This window comes from Anolis carolinensis, unplaced genomic scaffold (assembly GCF_035594765.1).
Source record: "Anolis carolinensis isolate JA03-04 unplaced genomic scaffold, rAnoCar3.1.pri scaffold_8, whole genome shotgun sequence".
NCBI classification, from domain to species: domain Eukaryota; kingdom Metazoa; phylum Chordata; class Lepidosauria; order Squamata; family Dactyloidae; genus Anolis; species Anolis carolinensis.
In genome coordinates, this window is record NW_026943819.1 from 15,657,143 (window position 1) to 15,672,328 (window position 15,186).

At 43.7% G+C, this 15,186-nt stretch overlaps 1 protein-coding gene across 3 annotated transcripts in view; it reads right to left on the reverse strand.

Moving 5' to 3' along the window:
* Window positions 1–5,667, reverse strand: part of retsat (retinol saturase) — a 49,830-nt gene extending 44,163 nt beyond the window's left edge. For all 3 annotated transcript variants that reach the window (XM_062961311.1, XM_062961313.1, XM_062961310.1), the window contains exon 1: window positions 5,493–5,667. In XM_062961311.1, coding sequence (XP_062817381.1) covers window positions 5,493–5,667 — 175 coding nt within the window. The remainder of the gene's footprint in view (window positions 1–5,492) is intronic.
* Window positions 5,668–15,186: the final 9,519 nt, after the last annotated feature.

Consider the following 15,186-nt stretch of genomic DNA (forward strand, 5'->3'; position numbering starts at 1 on the left):
ACTGGCAGCAATTGGATAAAAAACAATTATTCCTCTCCCTCTAATTAGGACTTTATTTTTCTTTTCTTTTTCTTGTATCAACCTAGAGGCATGGATGAGGGGTTGTGCTGTCAATTTTCGAAGTTGGGGGGCCTTTACTTTTGTTGTTTTGTCGGCCACCGGGATTCCATCACTCTTATATATATATATATATTAGAATTTATTGAAAAACTGTAAAACAGCGAATCCGCGAAAAGCAAATCGCGAAGTAGTGAGGGAACACTGTACAGTAAAACAGCCCCAATGCTTAAAATGACAGGATGAGGAGCCTGGGAAGCCCCCCCCCCCCCCCCCCCCCATAATGTGCTGATAGAAAATGGATCTTTTGGCACCTCAGAGCAAAAACAGATATCTGTTTTTTGGAGGCTCCCAAAAAACAGATTGGGGCCCCAAAAGCCGGGACACGAAACGTGTCAAGGTTTACCCGAAAAGCACAACCCTACTAAGTATATGATTTTTCAAAACTTGAGCTATCAGACACAGACTGAGTGATCTCCAGTTCTCCCTAGCAACAGAGATGAAAATCCTGGACACGTTTACATGAGAGAAAGCTCCTTGTAGAACGGAGAGCCCTTGCTTGCTCAGAAGCCAACCTATGACGTTTCGTGGGATTTACACCATAGATTGGGAATCATTGCACCAATTAGAGGAATGTTATTAAAAGTGGAAGTGTGTTTATATAGTGTTCTCTAAAGCACTGGATTTTAAACTATGGATCCTGATCCCAAATGGGGTCCCCAATGTGACAACAGTAAAAGGTTTCTGAATGCAACCCATTTACACAAATAGGTGAGCAACAATTTGCAGTGTTTACAGTGGATTTGTCAGAAATTGCTTCAGACGAACCCCACAAAAAGGAAAATCAGCTTCTTTAGCAAGACTTGAAGTGCTGATTTAGTATCAGTATACCTCTTTTATATACCTGGGATCGCGTAAATATTTCTCAAATTGAAAGGGGTTGTAAGGGGAAAAGTTTAAGGAGTCCTGATCTAAACAGAGCAACAAGTGGCAGAATTGGTCTTCGGAAGACAACTGGGACTCACTCATAACAATAAGGTTTTATAAGAAATAAATGACTTATATTTTTAATAAAAGTGGAAAATGGTATAAATAAAAATATTGTGAAATAAATGTACACTTTTAGTTATCAAAGTGTATGTATATATTGTATGCCTTACTGGCAGATTACAATCGATACTGAACATGGAGTTTGTTTCCAAAAGGAACCAAATCCATCTGTATATGTTGATGAGAGCAGTACGTCTTAGCTTAATGTGTTTGTGTTAGATTTAGTTTATTAGAGCAAATGCGTCTTAGGTCAGTGTGTTTGTGTTAGATGGAGTTTTTTTCAATGTAACCATTTCAATGTCATATATGATAAATTTAATGTTTTTTTTAGTTCTGTATGAAAATTGCTTCTACAACTATTAAGAAAAAGGAGCAGTAAAGCAATGAGCATAGTAGCATAGTTTCTGTAGCCGTTGTGCATCTAGTCTGTGTTCATTAGTGCAGGTATGTCTGAGCTTAGTGTGCATGTCAGAGGAAAGAGTTTTCTTAAATGTAGCAGTTTTTAATTATATATTACTTATATTATATACAGTAGCGTCACTTATCCAAGACTCGCTTATCCAAGATTCTGGACTATCCAAGGCATTTTTGTAGTCAATGTTTTCAATATATCATGATATTTTGGTGCTAAATTCGTAAATACAGTAATTACAACATAACATTACTGCGTATTGAACTACTTTTTCTGTCAAATTTGTTATATAACATGATGTTTTAGTGCTTAATTTGTAAAATCGTAACCTAATTTGATGTTTAATAGGCTTTTCCTTAATCCCTCCTTATTATTCAAGATATTTGCTTATCCAAGGTTCTGCCGGCCCGTTTAGCTTGGATACGTGAGACTCTACTGTATGACTTTTTCCTTTGGTTCTGAATAAAAAATTACGACTAATACTCTATTCCTTCAATTCTAAGACTCACTTTTTCCCTAGATAAACATCTCTCAAAATCAGGTGCATCTTAGAATCACAGGCATGTCTTAATTATTTTTGTTGGTGGTGGTTGTACTGAAATTAGGGTTCGTTTTAGGATCAGTGGTGTGTTACAATGTGAGTAATAATACATGGTAATATGGTAATAATAAAAAGGAGCCATGAGACAAGAAGTGTGAGGTTCACAGAATAGTTTCTGTGGTGGTTGTGTGTCTAGTACATGTTTATGTATGGCTTAGGTCAGTGCATTTATGTTCGATGGCATTCTCTCAGATGTAACGGTTTTCTATATGATGAACATATGCTCTTTGGTATTGTCTTTTCCTAACTCTCCAGTCCTTTAATCCTGAATAAAAAGGAGCAATGAGACGACTGTGAGTTCGTTTCTGTAGTAGTCGTGTGTCTACAATGTGCTTATCAGAGCAGGTATGCCTTGGGTAAATGTATTTGTGTTCGATAGCCTTCTCTCAGATGTAGCAGTGTTCTATATGGTGAATACTTCACTTCACTTCACTTCACTTTATTTCTTAATTAGTCGCTCTCCACCAGAGTGCTCCGAGCGACTTACAATTTAAAATATCATTCCACAATATAAAAACATTCAACATAAAAACATTCAACATAAAAACATTCAACATAAAAACATTCAACATAAAAGCATTCAACATAAAAACATTCAACATAAAAACATTCAACCTAAAAACATTCAACAGTGACTATTTGGCAAATTAGATCTGATTTACTTAAATGCACAACCAAACAGCCAAGTCTTGAGTGCTTTTCCAAAAGGTCGCAACTCTGATATTGCTCTAACATATAGGGTTGTGGCACAGGCTGTTGAGCAGCTGCAACAAATCACTCTGACCATGAGGTCATGAGTTCGAGGCCAGCCCGTGGCGGGGTGAGCACCCGTCAATTAAAAATAAAAAATAGCCCCTGCTCGTTGCTGACCTAGCAATCCGAAAGATAGTTGCATCTATCAAGTAGGAAATAAGGTACCACTTATAAAGTGGGGAGACAAGTTTAACTAATTTACGACCTGGAATGAGGAAGTGCCGTCAGAGTGGATGGTGAAGCCGCTGCTCCCCCCTGTGGCCAGAATCGAACATCCCCTCAGAAGGAGGTTAAATTGCCTCTGCGTCTGTCTGTCTCAGTCTCTGTTTGATGTGTTTATGGGCATTGAATGTTTGCCCTGTGTGTGTATAATGTGATCCGCCCTGAGTCCCCTTCGGGGTGAGAGGGTGGAATATAAATACTGTAAATAAAATAAATAAACATATAGAGGCAATGAGTTCCACAGAATTGGAGCATAGATCGAATACTTGCTCTTTGGTATAGTCTTTGGGTCTTTTTCCTAACTTTTTTTTAGTGCTGAACAAAAATGACTCATCCTAATAATAATATTAATAATAATAAGAAGCAATGAGACGAGTGTGAGTTCATTTCCGTAGTAGTTGTGTGCCTAGGATGTGTTTATCAGAGCAGATATGCCTTAGATCAGTGTGTTTGTGTTCAGTGGCATTCTTGTAGATGTAGCAGTGTTATATATGATGAACACCTGCTATTTGGTATAGTCTTTGGGTGTTTTTCCTAACCTTTTTTTTAGTGCTGACTAAAACCAACTCCTTCTAATGATAATAAAAAGGAGCAATGCAACAAGTGTGAGTTCCTTTCCGTAGTAGTTGGGTGTCTAGGATGTGTTTATTACAGCAGGTATGAACACCTACCAGGGCTGTAGCTAAGGGGGGGGTTAGAGTTTCAACCCCCCAAAAAATGTTTCAGGGTTTTTTTTTTAAAAAAAACCTGGTTTATTCATGAATCTTAACCGATTAACTGAATCCCTATGAGTGTCCACTGAAGTTTATCTGTCTTTTTTAAAAAAATTATCTTTATTGATTTTCCAGAGACTGAGAGAGGGGGGGGGGGAATTGAAGGGAAGGATATGTGAAAAGATTGGGTCTGGGCTTGTGTGGGATATGGGAAGGTAAGGTAGGTGATTGGAAAGGGGAAACCCGGGAGGGGGGGATATAAGGAGAAATCTGTTGACTTCCTTCCTCTGTCTTCAAGTTATATAACTTTGGTTTTATAAATACCATTTCATTTAGTTCTTCTGGTTTCCCTTTCGGCGTTTCCACATCTGGTTCTTCTCCAGAAGTGTTTCTATAGTTTAGTCTAAGAATTCATTTTTCCTTGTTTGCATTGAGATAATCTTTTATTAGAGTCCAGTCTTTTTTTTTTTTTTTTTTGGATTCCCTGTGTATCTTTCAATTGATAGGTTAGAATATCCATTTTCATTATATCTAATACTTTCATGATCCAGTCTTCTGATGTAGGAGATTCTTTGATCTTCCCATTCTTTGCATAAACAATTCTGGCCGCTGTCACCAAATAATTAAATAATATATCTTTAGTTTTAGTTTATTTTGAAGTTTATCTGTCTTGAGTGCCGACGGAAGTTTATCGATGGAGCCAGATTTCTAAATTATTTCGCATTATGGACATACTCTTCATAATTCCAGCACCTTGAAGGTGACGATAATTTAGACAATCCACCTCCTCCTGATGATTTCGACATACAGTAGAGACTCACTAATCCAAGCCTCGCTTATCCAAGCTTCTGGATTATCCAAGCCATTTTTGTAGTCAACGTTTTCAATATATAGTGATATTTTGGTGCTAAATTCGTATATACAGTAATTATAACATAACGTTACTGCATACTGAACTACTTTTTCTGTCAAATTTGTTGTCTAACATGATGTTTTGCTGCTTAATTTGTAAAATCATAACCTAATTTGATGTTTAATAGGCTTTTCCTTAATCCCTCCTTATTATCCAAGTTATTTGCTTATCCAAGCTTCTGCCGGCCCGTTTAGCTTGGATAAGTGAGACTCTACTGTAATTAGCACTTTGGCCCAGGTTTCTCCTGATTTTATCTAGATTTTACCTTTTGTCTTTATATGTGAATTTTTATGACTGGTTTTGATTGTTTTTAATCTGTTTTATGGTGTTATTTTATTGTTGTTGACTGGGCTTGGCCCCATGTAAGCCACCCAGAGTCCCTTCGGGGAGATGGGGCGGGGTATAAGAATAAAATTATTATTATTATTATTTGCTTTAAAAGTTTCAAACCCCGCTCCCCCCCCCCTTTTTTTTCTGGCTACGGCCCTGACACCTACACTTTGGGATAGTCTTGAGTTCTTTTCCACCAACTTTATTTCTTTCTTCAATCCTGAATAAAAACAAGTCCTGATAAAGACAAGGTGCAATGGGGCAAGGAGTGTGAGTTGGTCGCATCCTTTCTGTACTAGGGCAATTGTCGCAGGCTGGGGGTTCTATTATGGGATGGCGACCTGCTTTAGCGGGCTGTCATTGTGTCCAAGAGAAGCCACTGGTGAAAAGGCGCCTCACCTGGGCAGCATCCCTCCCTGCCTGCCTCCTTCCACGCCTCACCTTGCTTGAGGACCCTCTTCCTCGCCTCCTTGTCGGTCACAAGGGGCTCCGGGGGCCGCCGGGCATCCTCCTGGAAGGGGCTCCTGGAGGGCCGTCCCGGGAAGCCCACCAGCACGGCGCCCAGGAGCAGCAGCAGCAGGAGCAGCAACGCGCCCAGCAACAGGTACAGCCCCATCATGAGCGCCCGCCCGCCCGCCGCCGGGTAGAGCCAAGGAGCTAATGAATGAAGAGCGCCGGCGACTAAGGCTCGTCTCCCCCGCCCCCTCTTGCTTTTCCCTCGTGGGCGGCCCCTTAAAGAGCAAGAGCCGTGGCACGCCCGCCCTTTGCCTTATCGCCAGGTGGCACACCTTCAGCATCCTTCCCTTCAGCCGCTTATTTTATTTTATTTATTTATTTCCATTATTTCTATCCCGCTCTTCTCACCCGAAGGGACTCAGGGCGGCTTACAAAACTGGCAGAATTCAATGCCAATAAACAACAATACAAAAGAATAAAACATAAGCAATTAAATGCAGATTTAAAATAATAATAATAATAATAATAATAATAATAATAATAATAAAACTTTATTTATACCCCGCCACCATCTCCCCAACGGGGACTCGGGGCGGCTAACATGGGGCCATGCCCAGAGCAATACAATATAACAAAATATAAAACAACATAACATAGCACCATTAAAAATACAATAAATGCATCAACATCAAGAAATCAAAAAACAGTAAAACAAGGGCAGGCCACGTGAACACAAAGATAAAACCTGGGGTGAGAGGGACATAGGGGTACTCCACTGCGGGCAGGGACATATGGAAGTGGGGTAATCTAGAGGATAGATGTTCGGGGTGGGAGTAACACAGAAATAACAGAAATTACTCACCAAAGGCACAGCGGAAGAGCCATGTTTTCAAGTCTTTCCTAAAAGCTAACAGCGTGGGAGCTTGCCTAATTTCAGTAGGTAGTGAGTTCCACAATCGGGGGGCCACAGCAGAAAAGGCCCTCTCCCTTGTACTCACAAGGCGGGCCTGGGATAAAGACAGTGGTGCTAAAAGGGCCTCCCCGGATGATTGTAAAGATCGGGCAGGTTTATGAAAGGAAATACGGTCATGGAGGTAGGTGGGTCCCAAACCGTTTAGGGCTTTATAGATGATAGTCTGCACCTTGAATATATAATAATAATACAAAATATTTGAGCCATTCATCCACAAAACCTTGTACCGTGTTTCCCCGAAAATAAGACAGTGTCTTATATTATTTTTTACTCCCAAAGATGCGCTAGGTCTTATTTTCAGGGGATGTCTTATTTTTCCATTAAGAAGAATTCATATTCAAATGAACATTGATTTTATACTGTACAGTAGTTGTCATCACAAACCAATATAACTAAACCAGACAAACTGTGACTCCTGTCAAGAATTTCTTGTTACTATCATTATTTCCATATACAACCGGTATGTAAGCCGCCCCAAGTCCCTCTGGGGAGATGGAGGTGGGGTATAAAAATAAAATTATTATTATTATTATTATTATTATCAACACAACGACGTTGTATGGCACAGCAAACAAGATAGATATGCTGGATTTCGTTTCGCAAAACCACAAGTCGAACACTTCCCAAGTGTCTAGGACTGTGTGATGTAAGTTCTGATGATGCGTGCAGATCCCAGTAGGGTGGCCTTTTGCAGTTGGCAGATGGTGATTTTGTCAATGTCTATTGTTTCCAAATGCCGGCTGAGATCTTTTGGCACAGCACCCAGTGTGCCCATCACCACCGGGACCACCTGTACTGGTTTCTGCCAGAGTCTTTGAAGTTCAATCTTGAGGTCTTGATAGCGGCTGAGTTTTTCCTGTTGTTTTTCATCTATGCGACTGTCACTGGGATGGCAACATCAATGATCCAAACCTTGTTCTTTTCCACAACTGTGATGTCTGGTGTGTTGTGTTCCAGAACTTTGTCAGTCTGGATTTGGAAGTCCCACAGTATCTTTGCGTGCTCATTTTCCAATACTTTTGCAGGTTTGTGATCCCACCAGTTCTTTGCTGCTGGGAGGTGGTACTTGAGGCATAAGTTCCAATGAATCATTTGGGCCACATAGTTGTGCCTCTGTTTGTAGTCTGTCTGTGCGATTTTCTTACAGCAGCTGAGGATATGATCAATGGTTTCGTCGGTTTCCTTGCACAGTCTGCATTTTGGGTCATCAGCTGATTTTTCAATCTTGGCCTTAATTGCATTTGTTCTGATGGCTTGCTCCTGGGCTGCAAGGATCAGGCCTTCTGTCTCCTTCTTCAGGGTCCCATTCGTGAGCCAGAGCCAGGTCTTCTCCTTATCAGCTTTTCCTTCAATTTTGTCAAGGAACTTTCCATGCAGTGTTTTGTTGTGCCAGCTGTCAGCTCTAGTTTGTAGTGCGGTTTTCTTGTACTGGTTTTTTGTCTGCTGTGTTTTGAGGAGTTTCTGATTTTTGACTTCAATCAAAGCAGGTTCTTCACTTTTTATTCACTTATTATTATTATTATTATTATTATTATTATTATTATTATTATTATTATTATTATTATTATTATGTACATTTACCAATCCTGCATGCTATGGTGTTTTGTTTGGCAGGTACTGGGCATGCTTCCAAACAAAAACTTTGCTAGGTCTTACTTCCGGGGGAGGCCTTATGTTTAGCAATTCAGCAAAACTTCTACTAGGTCTTATTTTTTGGGAATGTCTTATTTTCAGGGAAACAGGGTACATAAACCTTAGTCCAGACCGAGTCGAAGCCAACGAAACTTATTCTTTGAACGCTTGCTCACATAGCCAGGTCTTCACTTTCTTTCTAAAACTCAAAAGGGATGGAGCCTGCCGGATGTCACTAGGGAGGGAGTTCCACAGCCAAGGAGCCACCACTGAGAAGGCCCTGTCTCTCGTCCCCGCCAGCTGCACCTGTGATTTTAGCCTACAAAGCCCTATATGGTTCAGGCCCAGCCTACTTGAAGGACTGTATCTCCTTCTACCAACTCACTTGAGCCCTGAGATCCGCAGGAGAGGCCCTTCTTTCGGTCCCACCACCATTGCAGGCGTGGTTGGTGGGAACAAGAGGGCCTTTTTGGTGGTGGTCCGCGGCTCTGGAACTTCCTCCCTAATGAGGCTTACCAATGGTAGGGCTGCTGTAGCAGGCTTGGCTCACCTTACCTGGATTCACACTGTGTTCAATACTGGGTCCTACCATTGAGAGATTGGGGGCCCTTCCACACAGCCATAAGGTAAAGGTAAAGGTTCCCCCGGACGTTAAGTCCAGTCATGTCTGACTCTGGGGGGTTGGTGCTCATCTCCATTTCTAAGGCGAAGAGCCAGCGTTGTCTGTAGACACCTCCAAGGTCATGTGGCCGGCATTACCTTCCCCTGTTGATCTACTCACATTGGCATGTTTTCGAACTGCTAAGTTGGAAGGAGCTGGGGCTAACAGCGGGCGCTCATTCCACTCCCGGGATTTGAACCTGGCACCTTTCAGTCTGCAAGTTGAGCAGCTCAGCGCTTTAACACGCTGCGCCACCACCAGGGCCCTCCACACAGCCATACAACCCAGAAAATCAAGGAAGATAATAAAGACCAAGTAGCCACAGTAAGAAAAGATCACAGAGCAACCGACTGGTTCAAGATTTGGAAAGGAGTGCGACAGGGCTTCATACTTTCACCCTCCCTATTCAACTTGTACGCAGACTTACTTACTTATTTAGGCGATCCCTCGTAGGCCGAGAATGATGGTCCTCCAGTTACAGGATCTTGGGGGTGTGTCCGTAGGTGGCTGAAGAGACCTATTCTTGATCTGCATGTTCTCCTGCAATGAGGACATCGGTTTCCAGGTGGAAGGCGGTCTCGGTCAGGGTTGGCTTGACGCTCCTTCCTCTTGGCACGTTTCTCTTTTATAGAATCATAGAATCGTAGAATAGTAGAGTTGGAAGAGACCTCATGGGCCATCCAGTCCAACCCCCTGCCAATAAGCAGGAAATCGCATTCAAAGCACCCCCGACAGATGGCCATCCAGCCTCTGCTTAAAAGCCTCCAAAGAAGGAGCCTCCACCACAGTTCCGGGCAGAGAGTTCCACTGTCGAACAGCTCTCACAGTGAGGAAGTTCTTCCTGATGTTCAGGTGGAATCTCCTTTCCTGTAGTTTGAAGCCATTGTTCCGTGTCCTAGTCTGCAGGGCAGCAGAAAACAAGCTTGCTCCCTCCTCCCTATGACTTCCCCTCACATATTTGTACATGGTTATCATGTCTCCTCTCAGCCTTCTTTCCTGCAGGCTAAACATGCCCAGTTCTTTAAGCCACTCCTCATAGGGCTTGTTCTCCAGACCCTTGATCATTTTAGTAGCCCTCCTCTGGACGCTTTCCAGCTTATCAACATCTCCCTTCAACTGTGGTGCCCAGAATTGGACACAGTATTCCAGGTGTGGTCTGACCAAGGCAGAATAGGGGGGGAGCAGGACTTCCCTGGATCTAGATGCTATACCCCTATTGATGCAGGCCAGAATCCCGTTGGGTTTCTTAGCTGCCGCATCACATTGTTGGCTCATGTTTAACTTGTTGTCTACGAGGACTCCAAGATCTTTTTCACATGTACTGCTGTCTAGCCAGACGCCCCCCATTCTGTATCTTTGATTTCCATTTTTTCTGCCAAAGTGAAGTATCTTGCATTTGTCCCCGTTGAACTTCATTTTGTTAGTTTCGGCCCATCTCTCTAGTCTGTCAAGATCGTTTTGAATTCTGCTCCTGTCTTCTGGAGTGTTAGCTATCCCTCCCAGTTTTGTGTTGTCTGCAAACTTGATGATCGTGCCTTCTAACCCTTCGTCTAAGTCATTAATAAAGATGTTGAACAGAACCGGGCACAGGACGGAACCCTGCGGCACTCCACTTGTGACTTCTTTCCAAGATGAAGACGACGCATTGGTGAGCACCCTTTGGGTTCGTTTGCTTAGCCGATTACTTACTTAGGTGATCCCTCGTAGGCCGAGGATGATGGTCCTCCAATTACAGGATCTTGGGGTGTGTCCGTAGGTGGCTGAAGAGACCTATTCTTGACCCGCATATTCTCCCGCAATGAGGACATCGGTTTCCAGGTGGAAGGCGGTCCCAGTCAGGGTTGGCTTGACGGGCCTTCCTCTTGGCACGTTTCTCCCTTAGGCCCTCCATTCATGCCTCTTTGAACTCCACAGCACTGCTGGTCACAGCTGACCTCCAGTTAGAGCGCTCAAGGGCCAGGGCTTCCCAGTTCTCAGTGTCTATGCCACAGTTTTTAAGGTTGGCTTTAAGCCCATCTTTGAATCTCTTTTCCTGCCCACCAACATTACGTTTCCCATTCTTGAGTTCGGAGTACAGCAACTGCTTTGGGAGATGGTGATCGGGCATTCGGACAACGTGGCCAGTCCAGCAGAGTTGATGGTGTAGGAGCATCGCTTCAATGCTGGTGGTCTTTGCTTCTTCCAGCACGCTGACATTTGTCCACCTGTCTTCCCAAGAGATTTGCAGGATTTTTCTGAGGCAACGCTGATGGAAATGCTCCAGGAGTTTGGTGTGATGTCTGTATACTGTCCACGTTTCGCAGGTGTAGAGCAGGGTTGGGAGGACAATGGCTTTATAACCAAGCACCTTGGTCTCTCTACGGATGTCCCAATCATCAAACACTCTCTGCTTCATTCTGAAAAATGCTGCACTTGCAGAGCTCAGGTGGTGTTGTATTTCAGTGTCAATGTTGACTTTTGTGGAGAGGTGGCTGCCAAGGTCATGCGAACACATCATGCAACATGCAAGGCTTGAGGAATCCAAGGCCAGAGTCAAAACTGCTGGAAGAAACATTAACAACCTTAGGTATGCAGATGATACCACTCTGATGGCTGAAAGCGAGGAGGAGCTGAGGAGCCTTATCATCAAGGTGAAAGAAGAAAGTGCAAAAGCTGGGTTGCAGTTAAACATCAAGAAAACCAAGATCATGGCAACTACACCTGGCAAACAGAGGGAGAAAACGTGGAGGCAGTGACAGACTTTATATTTCTAGGCATGAGATCACTGCAGATGCAGACTGCAGCCAGGAAATCAGAAGACGTTTACGGGTGGAGTGCCCCAGGGTTCTGTCCTGGGCCCAGTTTTGTTCAACATCTTTATTAACGACTTAGACGAAGGGTTAGAAGGCACGAACATCAAGTTTGCAGACGTCACCAAACTGGGAGGGATAGCTAACACTCCAGAAGACAGGAGCAGAATTCAAAATGATCTTGACAGAATAGAGAGATTGGCTGAAAATAACAAAATGAAGTTCAACAGGGACAAATGCAAGATACTTCACTTCGGCAGAAAAAATGGAATGAAAAGATACAGAATGGGGGACGATGCCTGGCTAGACAGCTGTACATGTGAAAAGATCTTGGAGTCCTCGTGGACAACAAGTTAAACATGAGCCAGCAATGTGATGCGGCTGCTAAGAAAGCCAATGAGATTTTGGTCTGCATTAATAGGGCTATAGCATCTAGATCCAGGGAAGTCATGCTCCCCCTCTATTCTGCCTTGGTCAGACCACACCTGGAATCACACTGTGTCCAGTTCTGGGCACCGCAGTTGAAGGGAGATGTTGACAAACTGGAAAGCGTCCAGAGGAGGGCGACTAAAATGATCAAAGGTCTGGAGAACAAGCCCTATGAGGAGCGGCTTAAAGAACTGGGCATGTTTAGCCTGCAAAAGAGAAGGCTGAGAGGAGACATGATAGCCATGTACAAATAAATATGTGAGGGGAAGTCATAGGGAGGAGGGAGCAAGCTTGTTTTCTGCTGCCCCGCAGACTAGGACGCGGAACAATGGCTTCAAACCACAGGAAAGGAGATTCCACCTGAACATCAGGAAGAACTTCCTCACTGTGAGAGCTGTTCGACAGTGGAACTCTCTTCCCCGGGCTGTGGTGGAGGCTCCTTCTTTGGAGGCTTTTAAACAGAGGCTGGATGGCCATCTGTCGGGGGTGTTTTGAATGCAATTTCCTGCTTCTTAGCGGGGGGTTGGACTGGATGGCCCATGAGGTCTCTTCCAACTCTACTATTCTATGATTTTATGATTCTATGATTCTCTGATGGCCGAAAGGGAGGAGGAGCTGAGGAGCCTTATCACAAAGGTGAAAGAAGAAAGTGCAAAAGCTGGGTTGCAGTTAAACGTCAAGAAAACCAAGATCATGGCAACTACACCTGGCAAATAGAGGGAGAAAATGTGGAGACAGTGACAGACTTTATATTTCTAGGTGCGAAGATCACTGCAGATGCAGACTGCAGCCAGGAAATCAGAAGACGTTTAGTTCTTGGGAGGAGAGCAATGGCCAACCTTGACAAAATAGTGAAGAGCAGAGACATCACACTGGCAACGAAGGTCCGCATAGTCAAAGCAATGGTATTCCCCATAGTAACCTATGGATGTGAGAGCTGGACCATAAGGAAGGCTGAGCGAAGGAAGAGAAACGCTTTTGAACTCTGGTGCTGGAGGAAAATCCTGAGAGTGCCTTGGACCACAAGAAGATCCAACCAGGAAATAATGCCCAATGGCTGCTCACTGGAGGGAAGGATATTAGAGGCAAAACTGAAGTATTTTGGCCACATCATGAGGAGACAGGAAAGCTTGGAAAAAATCACGATGCTGGGGAAAATGGAAGGAAAAAGGAAGAGAGGCTGACCAAGGACAAGATGGATGGACGGTATCCTTGAAGTGACTGGCTTGACCTTGAAGGAACTGGGGGCGGTGACGGCCGACAGGGAGCTCTGGTGTGGACTGGTCCAGGAGGTCACGGAGAGTTGGAGACGACTAAACGACTGAGCAGCAGCAACCCACATTATCTGCTTTGTACTGGGATATATGGCAGTCTATGGTTGTCTGAGGGGCCTCCGGTGGCACAGTGTGTTAAAGCGCCGAGCTGCTGAACTTGCGGACCAAAATTAGACAGGCTCCCTCCCTCCTGTCTTTCCGAAAAAGAATGAAAACACCTCACAACCTCTGAGGATGCCTGCCATAGATGTGGGCGAAAGGTCAGGAGAGAATACTTCTAGAACATGGCCATACAGCCCGGAATACATACAACAACCTGTGATCCTGACCATGAAAGCCTTCGACAACATAATGAAAACGTGGGTATGGGACCAGGCCTTTGAGTAGAAGTAGCAGCAGAAATGAGATTTGATAACTATACGACTCACTGATAGCCCCCACTTGGACTTGAAATGTGCCTGAATGTATATTTATATGTATATATAAGGTTTTTAATGTAAGCTTCTAATTTTAATGTAATTTTTAATCTAAATGGATTTTTAAACGTGATATAAACTGTTTTGATGTATATGCTCATATTGTAAGCCGCCCTGAGTCCCCTGGGGAGTGAGAAGAGTGGGGTAGAAATGATGTAATAAATAAAATAAATAAACAAAAGGCTGCAGGTTCGAATCCGGGGAGTGGAATGAGCGCCCGCTGTTAGCCCCAGCTCCTGCCAACCTAGCAGTTTGAAAACATGCCAATGTGAGTAGATCAATAGGTACTGCTCCGGCGGGAAGGTAACAGCGCTCCATGCAGTCATGCTGACCACATGACCTTGGAGGTGTCTATGGACAACGCTGGCTCTTCGGCTTAGAAATGGAGATGAGCACCAACCCCCAGAGTCGGTCACGACTGGACTTAATGTCAGGGGAAACCTTTACCTTAATCCCACATTATCTGCTTTGAACTGGGATATATGACAGTCTGTGGTTGTCTTGAGGGGCCTCCGGTGGCGCAGTGTGTCAAAATGCTGAGCTACTGAACTTGCAAACCAAAAGGTCACAGGTTCGAATCCGGGGAGCGGAATGAGCACCCGCTGTTAGCTCCAGCTTCTGCCAACCTAGCAGTTCGAAAACATGCAAATTATAAGTAGATCAATAGGTAATGGGAAGCCCTGGCCCTTAAGCGCTCTAACTGGAGGTCAGCTGTGAACAGCAGTGCTGTGGAGTTTGAAGAGGCACGAGTGGAGGGCTTAAGGGAGAAACGTGCCAAGAGGAAGGAGCGTCAAGCCAACCCTGACCCGGACCGCCTTCCACCTGGAAACCGATGTCCTCACTGCGGGAGAACATGCAGATCAAGAATAGGACTTCACAGTCACATACATACCCACCGCCAAGACACTACACTTGGAAACCCATCATCATCATCATCATCAGTCAATGCGACTGTCACCTGGGATGGCAACATCAATGATACAAACCTTGTTCTTTTCCACAACTGTGAGGTCTGGTGTGTTGTGTTCCAGAACTTTGTCAGTTGTTATTATTATTATTATTATTGTTGTTGTTGTTGTTGTTGTTGTTGTTATTGTTATTATTATTATTATTGACACAAAGACACAGCAAATGAGATATATATGCTGGATTTCATATCACAAAATCACAAGTTGAACACTTCCCAAGCCTTTAGGATTGTGTGATGTATTTTTGGATGATGTGTGCAGATCCTAGTATTATTATTATTATTATTATTAGATACACAACAAGATTAGTACACAGCAAACAAGATCACTATGCTGGTTGTTGTATTGGATCACACGTCAGACACTTCCCAAGTGTCTAGGACTATATGATGTATCAGTGAATAATGTGTGCAGATCCGAGTAGGGTGGCCTTTTGCAGCTGACAGATGGTCATTTTTTTCAGCGCCGGTTGTTTTC